We start from the raw sequence: 12219 nt of genomic DNA on the forward strand, positions 1-12219 counted from the left end.
TTTTCTTAAAAAACGACATAGTATGGTAAGGCTTTTTTCTTAAAAATACGACATAGTATAGTAAGGCTTTTTTCTTTAAAAAACGACATAGTATAGTAAGGCTTTTTTCCTTAAAAAACGACATAGTATAGTTAGGCTTTTTTCTTAAAAAAAACACATAGTATAGTAAGGCTTTTTTCTTTAAAAAAAAAAACGACATAGTATAGTTAGACTTGGTCTTTCTTCACGAAAAAAAGCCTCACTATACATGGTGTTTTTTTCACGAAAAAAAAAGCTTTACTATACATGGTAATTTTTGAGGAACAAATTAAAATTTGGTAACTTGCAAGGCACAAGGACCAACCAGGACTCAAACCCAGAACCCAAGAACCATGAGACTGAGGCACTTACCACTCACCTGCCAGATTATCACAATATTAAATGTTGAGTTCTGTTCTACTCACCACAATCATCGAGTGTCAGGTACACATGCGCAAATAATTGTATCTGCTCATTAGTCCGTTCTGCTTCATGACATGTTCTCAAACAGTGACCTGTTTTTCCAGATGGTGTCAATTTCATTAAAAATCCAACCTTGGACATTTCATAAAGCCTGCTTTCAAAAATAAAAGACAAGGTTAGCAAATAACTTTCTCTTTAAGACACATAACTGCGGGCAGTAGTTAAAATACTTTGTACAGCCAAAGGCAATATTAAACCAATAACATTCATAAGCATTCATATAATAATACTATTATTATGGAAGTAGAATGCACACTAAACAACTATTAATTCCCAAACAAAAATGAACTCAAACCGATTGCAAAAAAAACAATAAAACCGATAACCTCAATAATGATGTCGAACATATTTGTACAAAAACCCAATTGTATACCTTTATTAACATCGAGTTTTTTTTATACAACTTGAGCGTTCATTCGTTAACAGGTTTTTTTTTTAAATTCAATTTCTTTATCAACAAATAGAAAAACAGACACGCCTTTTGTGCGTGTTTGTACAACAGGTGGATCCCCTACAGCACAATGCAATCACAAGATATTAAAATGAACATGGTAGCCCCCCCTCAACTCCTACGACATCCGCCGCCAAGCGTAGGCGCCCGTGGTGGCCATTTTGTTAGTGTGTGTATTTCGCCGTGTGGCGACGACACGAGGGTTTGTGCTGCATTATTTGTCCATTTTTTTTGTAGAAGGTAGAACAGTAGATACAGCAAACGGCATCTCTCAAGAACAAGATAAGCTGTGTGTACACCTATGCGTCATTGTACATATATATAATCATATATATATATATATTTATATTTATAGTTATATTTCTGTATAAAATAAAATCAAGTGTGTGTGTCACATCTGGGAGGAATGGTCCATTCTGTACAAAGGCCTTTTTTTTGCAGAAAAACACAGCCGTGTGCTTTGCTTTCCTGTACACACACAAACGTTGTCTCTTAGCTTAGCTTAGCTTAGCTTAGCGTTAACCACTTTGTGCTCGTCCTCGAGGAAATGGCGAGTGAAAAGGCAGGTTTTTTTCTTTTTTTTTTTCTTTAAACCGTTGCTGTTGTATTCCCAACTAAATCCCGAGCGCGCGATAACGACAACGCAAACAAGTATCTGACCCGCAGGATTAACCTAGCATCGTTGTGCTAATAAGTACCCCTTTTTAAAACAAAAAAAATACAACATAAAAAGTTTTAAAAAGTAGCAGGTATGAAAATAAAAGCACTGGAGCTGTGTTAAGACACAATGTTAAACAAAAGAGGGATTAAAATAAAAAAGTAGACTAAAAGATAAACATAAAAATGAGTGTTGGTACAGGTGGCGCTCGACTGTACAAGACGTAAAAAGCACAAAAAAAGTCACATCGTTGGTTCTGTCTTTTGTGCCTCCCCCTTACAGTAACAGGGTTAGATGGGTTTTTTTTGTTTTTTTTTTTAGGGGCATATGGTGGCTGAGATGGGACACTTGGCACACTCCTGAGAGGGTCCGACCTCGGTGACTGTGGTTACGTTGCATAGTGGTCGAAACTCCCGAGATATTCCAGAGCTGCCCGGTAGCACAGCTGGTACTGGTCCTGTGACAAACACCCGTTAAAATACGTCTCTTTTGTTCGTAGTTTGAGAAAATTCTAAGGAAAAGACGGGGCATAATTCTCGAATCAAAAAAATGACATTACAGACGCTTCCCTACTTACGAACGAGTTAGGTTCCGAGCGGTTGTTCATAAGTTGAATTTGTTCGTAAGTTGATTCAGTGCTATATTTTATGTTTAAGGCCTATATAAGTATATTGAAGGTTTATATAAGTGCATTTGTATGTTTAAGGCTTGTATAAGTAACCTGCATTGGTTTGTACTGAAAAAAAAACATTTAACGAACGATCGTCGAACGATTCAAGTTGTATGCCCGTGCAACGCTCACCATTTTCTCACCCGCATCAAGCTTCTTTATTATTGCCACTTTCGTTTCAAATGAAATGGCTTGCCTCTTCCTTGCACTACCACCCTCACTAGAAGCCTTTCGCTTTTCACCAACCATATTGAATAATGGATGCACGAGATATTTAATGATAAAAATGTTCTTTGCGCACTGGAGATACGTTCACGCACTTACGCACTGCAACGAACTGGGCAGAGGAAGGTAGATGCTGAGTGAGCGGAGCTCTCACAGCGCCAGGCGTCGGTATTAGCGGCGGAAAGAAGCACTACAAGAAGTAGCCGAAAGAAGCCAGGCTCACAGAACAAAGAAAGTTGTAAAAACGTTAAAGTAAAAAGTATAAAGTACAAAGTAAAGTAAAGAGGAATGTATTAAGAAATATTAAAATGTAATTTAAAAAAGATAGAAGGGCTGTAAAACATGAAAAACATAAGAATATACAGAGCTACTGTCACTGGCTTCCGCGTGATGGCACCATCTTGGGGAAGAAAAAAAATGTACCGTTGTTCGTAACTCGAATGTTCGTAAGTAGGGGAGCGTCTGTACATTTACCATATGTCATCACGTCGTAGATATATTGAAGGGTCTAATGCAAAGGTCGGGAACCTTTTTGACAGAGAGAGCCATAAATTCATATTTTCTAATGCTATTTCTGGAGAGCCATTGTAAAAATACATGAAAATGTGTGATTTTTTTGGGTCATTTCACCACTTTTAAAGTACAACATTGTTATGCTGATATGCTAATAAGTCAGTATTAATGATAGCATGCATGCAGAAGAGTAATAAAAAAGTAAATTATGATTAAAGTGGTGGTAGAAGTAGCGTCAATGCCATAGTAGTGCGTCTGGGACTCAGCTTTCGCACCAGAGATTTCCATTGTTTTACCTCACATGTTAGTGGAGAGCCATACGCACCCATGGAAAGAGCCACATATGGCTCCTGAGCCATAGGTTCCCTACCCCTGGTCTAATGGGAAAAATGTGAAAAATTCTGACCTCGGTCTGCACCATGGCAGGTCGCTGGGTGCGAAGCGTTTTGACGGTCTGGAAGAGGTCCACCACGCCTTCGTACCTCATCCTCTCCAGCACGATGCTGAGCGTGATGAAGACTCCGGTGCGGCCCACGCCGGCACTGCGCCAGGCAACGAGAAGTGGTGAGGCGGTAATTCCGCTGTTGAAATGTTGGTTTATAATCGGGCTTCCTACCTGCAGTGCACGGTGATGGGTCCGTCCTGTCCGAACTGCTCCTTGGTCTTGTGGACTTGCCCGATGAAGTCGATGAAACCCTCCCCGGTCTTTGGCACGCCCTGCTCAGGCCAATCGGTGAACTGGAACTGGCGGATGGTGCGAGACTGTCCATCACGGGCATCCGTGACCTTGAATTCTCTCAGGATGTATTGCGGCATGTTGTACTCGGCCATGGGGTCCACCACAAAGTACTGGTAGCGGGCCGAGCGTTCGTCCGGCCAATATTGGTGGCACTTCTCCTGTTGTGTAACAAATTCATTTAGCATATTCCGATCGTCCATCAATGTCAGAAAGACGACTCGATAAAGACATTAGCATTTAGTATCCCCATGGACAACAAACATCTCGGTCATGATATCGCTTTATGTACTATGAGTTGTGTTTTCTCATCCATCTACAAATCCCTCCGATAAAACAAAAATAGAAAAAAGGCAGCATATATACATACGTATACATACATACATACATACGTATACATACATACATACATACGTATACATACATACGTATACATACATACATACATACATACGTATACATACATACGTATACATACATACATACATACATACGTATACATACACACGTACACATACATACACACGTACACATACATACACACGTACACATACATACACACGTATACATACATACACACGTATACATACATACACACGTATACATACATACACACAAGTATACATACATACACACGTATACATACATACATACAAGTATACATACATACACACGTATACATACATACATACACACGTATACATACATACATATACATACATACGTATACATACATACACACGTATACATACATACATACACACATTTTTTCTTCAGTAGCAAGAGTGGCTTCCGCTTACGAGTTTCAGCGTGGATTTTCACATTTTTATGAAGTTAAAATAAATAAATAATCAATAGCAGAAAAAAATCGCGATAAGTGAGATCGCGATAAACGAGAGAAGACTGTATTACTATTACTACTACTATTAAAGCTAAAAATGAAAAATCCAGTTACAGAAGGTTGTTTACTTAAAATAATGAAAAGTGGTAAATATAGAGCAGCGCATTGACTTGAGATCCACAGCATCCAATAATAAACCCATGCAATGAGATGTTACGCTATGATATGATGTATGAGGTGCACCAGGTATTGTTCACGCCTCACCCGTCCCATCTCTCGTAGCTTGGTAAGCATGACGATGATGGTGGAGTTATGCTCCCACAACATTCTCCAGAAATCCTCGGTGGTCTCGGCTAGTGGGCCTTGCGTGGCCAGGTAGGCCTTTTGCTGTCTGCACACACAATCAAACAAGACAAAATCATCATGAAAGAGAATAGAAAGGAGGCTGCGGATGACAAAACACAGGTGTTCCCCAAAATGTGGCTCTGTTTGGGAAGACTGTTTGACGAGCTATGATCACATTGTATTCATATAATACCTATTAATCCAGACTAAGGGGGTTCATCTATGAATTATGAAGATTTCTGTTTATAAATGGTATCCATGGAGCTTTTTTAAAGCAAAACAAAAGTTTGCATGCCCATTTTTTTTTACACATTGCGGATGTGCACATCCCACTGTTCAAATAAAACATCTTTCAGTCCTAATGTCCATGTAATAACCCAAATATTGTCCATTGGGTAAAACAAGCCTCGAAATACTTTACTTTACTTTAAAACCAAATTCTTGAATTTCTTTCTAGCCCAGTACTAGAAAAACAAAGCTTGCCCAAGGGAAGAAAATAAATAAATAATAAAATAAATAATAATATAATAATAAAATAAACAAATAATAAAAAAATAAAATAATAAATACTAAATAATAACATAAATAATAATAACATAAATAATAAAAAAATAATAAAATAAAAAATAAAATAATTATGAATTAAAAAAACATTTCCCGGCTGTCTATGCTACTTATCTCGCAGTCACTACTCTGCCTGTGCGTGGCGCTATTACCCCACACTCATGTACAGTACATGCGACACATGTTGAAGTGGGCAGGTGCATATAAAAAGGAGGAGGCAGGCTGGCATGTAAGTGCATGAAAAAAAAACACACACACACGCAAACACACACACGCAGAGCAGCTAATGAAGGCACTGCAGGCAGAAGAATGCTACCGTGGAACCGGGAGATTAGAATGTGCTGAGGGCCCTTTTTTTGCCTTGCACAAATAAAGAAACAACATATTGTTGCGAGAGGAGACATCAGAGCGAGGAGAGATGACGCTGTGAGGAGAATGTTGAAGGAGAGGAGATTCCAAGAGATGTATGGGGCGGACCAACTAGAATAAAATGGTTAAGGGCGGATAAAAGGAGGAGACGGAAAAGAGAAAATAATGTTTTTCATCTATAATTCAATGCAACATCTCCACTATCATTAAATGTCAACACAATCCACGAAGGGAAAATGGAAGTACAGTGGTACCTCGTAATACAACATGCTCGTGTTACGACGAAAAGTTTGATCGAATAATTCGCTTGTGATACAATTAAAATTTCGAGATGCGACCAAGCCAGGTGGCCATGACATGAGAGGCTGTTTATCATTGTAGTGCAATGTCTTTTTTGCTGCATCTCTTTCATTTATTACAGATATCTATGAGCACTGAACGATTTATTCAGACGAGTTTCGACCAGGAAACGCACAACGCACATGCGCGGGCAAAAAGAGGGCTTTCTGGGTAATGAAGTATACTCGTGCACACAACACCAATAGCCAATGGCACCCTTTCTCAGAATAAAACTTCATTACCCACAATCAATACGTGGGAAGCTCAGCTATTGCATTTCCTGTTATTCTTTCTAAGGAAAGAAGCTCCCGTGATCTTTCTTTCAAGACTTTCTCGTTGGCAAGTGGTCGTGCGTTATCCTATCGTAAGGACATTTGTGTGCATCATTTTCGGAATATTTTGAAGGCAATACAACAGCAAACAGTCCATCGATAGCGAACGTGAGGGTGGAGGCGTGGCAAACCACTAACCCGGAAAACGAAGGAAACAAAAGACAAAACTAGAATTCAGTTTTGTGTAAAGTTACATTAAACGTATGTTTGAGTGTGTCTGTATATTTTTATCCAAGTTAATTTAAATTAGTTTGTTCGTTTACGAGTGCCGTAGATAAAGTGCCCCCTCACCCTCTTGCTACTGTGACAACGAAATTTCCCAAATTGGATTGGATAACTTTATTCATCCCGTATTTGGGAAATTTCATTGTCACAGTAGCAAGGGTGAGGATGCATAAATAGGAAAGGCATTTTAGACATAAATAGATAGGTAATAAGTAAGTTAATAAATAAATACATGAATAAATATATAAATAAATAAGCGTGTTGCTTATTAAACGGGATAAATAAAGTTATCCAATCCAAAATACATGAGGAGAGGACAGTTTTAAGGAGGAAAAGAAAGGGAAAGATGAGGAAAGCAATGGCGGATCGAGCGTATGAAAGAGCGAATAAAAGTAAGTCGGCACAAGAGCGAAACAAAGGAGCTCAACGAGAGCCAAAAGAGGAATTTCAAAGCAACGGGGATCAAGCGGGGAGGACGGACGGCAGTACCTGTAGCCGTCAATGCAACTGGCGTTGATGTAATCGGAGCCCTCCACGCCGCGGATGGGTTGCAGGCAGACGCGCGTCGACTCGAAAGGCATGATGTTCACCAGGCGGTTCTTGAATTTGTTGCACGGCAGGTTGGCGCTAATGAAGCGGGACGTGTGGGCCTTGGAATTGGCCAGCCGCTAACAAGGAGAGAGACAACAACCCAGAAGTGCTGTTAATTTTCTAGCCAGAGGGGGCACTCATCACTAAAGCTAAATCCGTACATGTAATGCATTGATTTTATGTTTAAACTCAATAGTGGTGATGAGGTTTGAGTTACTGGATTATTACACTGTGATGAATTGTTTTGAAGATTGATTATAGTTATTTAAATTGGACATGTAAAAATTAACTGGAAAAAAATAGGAGCCTTATCACAAAGGTCTAAAAAAACATTTACATTCAATAGGCTTTGTGATATTTTTGTAATTTAACAAATTGTCTTATTTCTACTACGTATACAATATTTTTAGTCATCCCACGGTTGAGCTTTTTTTTCCATTTCATAATTAGGCATATTTTGGTGTGATATATTTCATTGTTTTCTAATATATTTATTCAAAACTTTTTTTCTGATCTTGTATTTGTCCTTAGTGTCCAGTGTTGCAATTTCCAATGTAATATTTTTTACTTTCATTAGGCTTGGTAATATTTTGTAATGTAACATATTGTCTTGAGATTAATTCTTCCTGTATTTTTTAACCCAAAAAGTATTTTAAATATTTTTTTTCATCTTATACTGATAATTTCTAATTTCTAAAACCCATCACTGTTAGAAAAGAAAACACTGCTTCTAAAATACAAATTAAAAAAGCCTTTATTGTCATCATACACACCTGTGTATAATGAAATTGGCGAACTTGAGAGCAAAGAGCCGCTGCACCCGTGCATGCCGCCATTTTGGATCTAATCATCCTAAGATTCACGTATCTAGTATGTTTCTTTAAAAAAAAAATGATATATCCATCATGTATTCACTCTTCATAATACCAAAAAAGAGTCAAGGCCAAAGTCAGATTGCCATGGATGTTTTCTTACTAATTATTTCTTTTTCTGAGAGCTAACGGCAAGAGAGGCCATTTAATAATTAAATCTCACACACACACACACATGTGCCATGGACTCATTAGAGTGGGTTATTTCCAAATGAAATGATGATATCTGATGTGAAAAGTGGCGGCAATCATGAAAAAGCGAGATGAGGGCTGATCAATTTGATTTGATGATGCATTTGTGCGTCGCGTTCCCGTTTTAATGAGCAGGTTTTAATTTCAAAGCAGTATTTTAAGGAATATATTAACAAAGTGTTTGCATGGAAATGTGACAGAAGCAAGTTGGCAGTGCTTTCCATGGCAGATGGACTCGCAGGAGTGCATACGGGCATTCGGGCTTTGCCAGGAGTTTGTGTACAGGATGTGTGCGTGTGTGTAGTGTGTGTAGTGTGTGTGTGTACTGCGACCCTTGCGCCACACAAACACCACACGATTACTCCAGCCATCTTTCATTGGCCGGCGCTATTATCACTTCCAACACAATGCATCATGGTCACCACCGAGGCAAAAGTCATAGCGGCGGCGCTGGGAGGGAAAAAAAAACTGTGTAATGACATCACACCAAACAAACAGCAGGTGTGTGTGTGTGTGTGTTTTGTGCATGTTGCCGAGGGTCACCTTGAACGCCAACAATGTCTATGTGGCGTGTTTCCCCATGTCAGGGGTGTCAAACTTGTTTTTTTTGTCACGGGCCACGTACTTGTTATGTTTTGATTCAGAGGGTCATTATGTCTAACATCTAAATTGCCTTAATTAAATTACTAATTAATTCACTGATTTTTTTGATGGTTCATAGATTTTGTTCAAATGCTCTTTTTGTGCCTCTTAATAGTAAGTAGTCTCTTCTATTTTGATTTTTAAATTAGTTATTTTTTTATAAATCATTAGTGTCAAAGTGGCGGCCTGGGGGCCAAATCTGGCCCGCCGCATCGTTTTGGGTGGCCTGGGAAAGTAAATCATGAGTGTCGACTTTCTGTTTTAGGATCAAATTCAAATGAAGAGTATAGATGTATATTAAATTTCCTGATTTTCTCCCTTTTAAATCAATAATTGTAATTTTTAATCATTTTTTCTGTGTTTTTAGTTCAACAATTATTTTGTAAAATCTAAAAATATATAAAATAAGCTAAAATAAACATTATTTTAGATCAATAAAAAACTGAATATTCATTCAGGGATTTTAATCCAGTTCTTTTAATCCATTTAAAAGTAATAAATATAAAGGAGAAAATATTCAATATATATTTTTTGGGTGTTTTAAGTAAAAACTGTGAATGTTCTATTTCTTTAATTAAATTGCAAAATAAAAGAAGGGTAAGCATTCTAAGTCATATTTATTTTTCAAATTTTTAGAAGATATATTTTGGGATAAAAAAGATGACATTTTATATATTTTTTTTAAAAAGTGGAAAACATTAAATAATTCCCTTTTATCTTTGAATCGTTTTATAACATTTAAAATCAAAAGACAGCAAATATAATACTAACAGAAATATATGTTATTTTTATTTACATTAAAAAGAGTAGTTTTCTAAAGTTTAATTATCTGGATTTTCAAAAGGTTTTTTTTAAAGGCAAAAAAGATAAATATTCTCCATAAACCGATAATCTTCATTTGAATTTTAGCTTGAAACATAAAGTCCAAGCAATATGATTAACTTTCACGAGCTACACAAAACAATGTGGCTGGCCAGATCTTCTGGTCCATCCATACTTCATTATTACACCGACCTTGAACTCCAATTCCATGGCGGTGACCGTCTCGCCGGTCGGCGGCTGCGTCAGCTTCTGGATGTGCGCGTAGAGGTTGCGCGCCGGCACCTCCGTGTTTCCGCAGGTGGCCGCCTCCAACAACGCCTCATGGATGAAGATGTACTGGTCCTCGGTTTGTACCATGTAGTTACGCTGGGCTCGCATGCAGGTCACGTGGCCGTAGATGTCCACCGACTTCTCGTGCTTCATGCGCTCCAGCATGGCGTCGATCACGATGAAGCAACCGGTCCGGCCCACGCCAGCGCTGTACAGCGGAGGAATCAAGACGGTATTATTGCATGAGCATTTTTCAAGTATTTTAAGATGGTAACTCATTTGCTGCAGTAGAAGGAGGTGGACATGATTGGTCCTATTTTGGTGCCATTGACGTGATAGGCGTCCAATCCATTTCCAGTTATTTTGATTACACTTCTGTTATCATCATCATGTGAATAGCGTTATAGACAAAGGCTCCCTCTAGTGGTATCGAAAAGATTGAATTATAGGTTCAAACAATCTTTTTTTATAGTGGATAAATAAAGTACAATTCAGTTGCACTCAACTTAAACTACGAAATAGTCACGTCATGTTTTAGAATACTTTCTTTTCAAAGATTTAGAACAACTTTTAAGCGTAATAATACCATTGAAACAGTTGCACTCAACTTAAACTACGAAAGAGTCACGTTGTGTTTTAGAATACTTTCTTTTCAAATATTTAGAACAACTTTAAAGCGTAATAATCCCATTGAAATAATTCCTAACATACAGTATACAGTAATCCCTCGAATATTGCGGACAATGGACCCATGGCCACCAGAAGACAAAGGACTTGGACTAAAACCTGATTTTTTGGATTTATTTCAAGCAGAGAGGAACTATTATCACTGTGAGTAGAGAATTTAAAGTAATTACATTTTAAAATATATACATTATATTTAGATATTAATACATTATAATCTTTTGACATGCTTATACCTGTAATATTTAATAAATATGCACTTTTTGATAATTGTACTTGTGTACTTGTATTTCTGTATAGGTGCAAATTTTGGTAGTTATAATGGTCCTCCTTCGCAATTTTTCGTTTATCGCGGCCATGTCTGGTCTACATTAACCGCGATATTTGAGGGATTACTGTGTTATCCTTTTTTGGACGTCATTATGAAAAGTGGACTGAAGGTCAGAAGTTCATAGATAGATGCCCAACATTGTCCTCCATTACAAAAACTACTGCGTTACTGTCTTTAATCATGTTAGCTGCTTTTGGCTTTGTGGATTTTTACTATGTATTATTATTATATACTCTTATCGGAGGATTAATTTGAAAAAAGTGAGTCAACCTTTGAGTCAACAAGCAATGTGTTTCTTCTTCGTAGGTTCTTCGCAGAACATGCGTCAAAATTATGCACCTTTTATTTTGACGAGACTTGTTTTACCACGCCTCGCAGATTTTTACAACGTAGTTCTATTAATGTTGTAGCAGGTGGCCGTTAGATGATTTAATAGAAAAAAAAGTCTGCCATTTTGTCACTGAGCAAGGTGGTTCTTTTTTAGTTTTCGGTAGACTAGACTTCCAAACGATGCATATATAATTTTTACAAGATTAGTTTCGCTGTGGCTTCTTTTGACACAGCTGGGGCACAATTCAACATTTTACACATTTGCACTTGTCATCTCCGGGCAGGTTGTTTGTGAAGACGCCGCAATTTGCTAACGCTAAACTTCACAGCCATACGTAAACAATGAGATCGGATGGAAGATAAGTTTGTGATCATTCTGTATCCTATCGCAGTGTTTCCCAACCACAAAATTGCATACAATGTAAGATTCAGAGAGAAAAAAATGATATAACAAGATTAAAATTGAGCTAATCCAAGGTTAAAACCCATATATATTGAACGTTAAATTATAGATTATACTATTTCAAGATTCAAACTGTGAAACAGTGATTTTGTTGCTGATTTTTCTCTAACATTTACCGGAAGTTTTTTGGTTTCTAGGGCATAACTTTTGGTGACGTAAAGTCTACGTGAGCAAACCATTTTTTTAGCATAATATTTGGAGAAAAGTCATAAAATTATCCGATTAAAAACATCACATTACTTATTTTTGCATC

The 12219-nt window shown here is 37.6% G+C and overlaps 1 protein-coding gene across 1 annotated transcript in view; it reads right to left on the reverse strand.

Moving 5' to 3' along the window:
* Positions 1-849: 849 nt before the first annotated feature.
* ptprfb (protein tyrosine phosphatase receptor type Fb) overlaps positions 850-12219 on the reverse strand; it is a 160595-nt gene continuing 149225 nt past the window's right edge. The window contains exons 31-36 of the mRNA XM_077616357.1: positions 10081-10366; positions 7259-7437; positions 4860-4986; positions 3635-3915; positions 3425-3560; positions 850-2067 (exon numbers count right to left, since the gene is read on the reverse strand). Of these exons, the coding sequence (XP_077472483.1) occupies positions 1999-2067; positions 3425-3560; positions 3635-3915; positions 4860-4986; positions 7259-7437; positions 10081-10366 (1078 nt within the window). The 3' untranslated portion in view covers positions 850-1998. The remainder of the gene's footprint in view (positions 2068-3424; positions 3561-3634; positions 3916-4859; positions 4987-7258; positions 7438-10080; positions 10367-12219) is intronic.

The sequence above is a fragment of the Stigmatopora argus genome, chromosome 12 (assembly GCF_051989625.1).
Source record: "Stigmatopora argus isolate UIUO_Sarg chromosome 12, RoL_Sarg_1.0, whole genome shotgun sequence".
NCBI classification, from domain to species: Eukaryota; Metazoa; Chordata; class Actinopteri; order Syngnathiformes; family Syngnathidae; genus Stigmatopora; species Stigmatopora argus.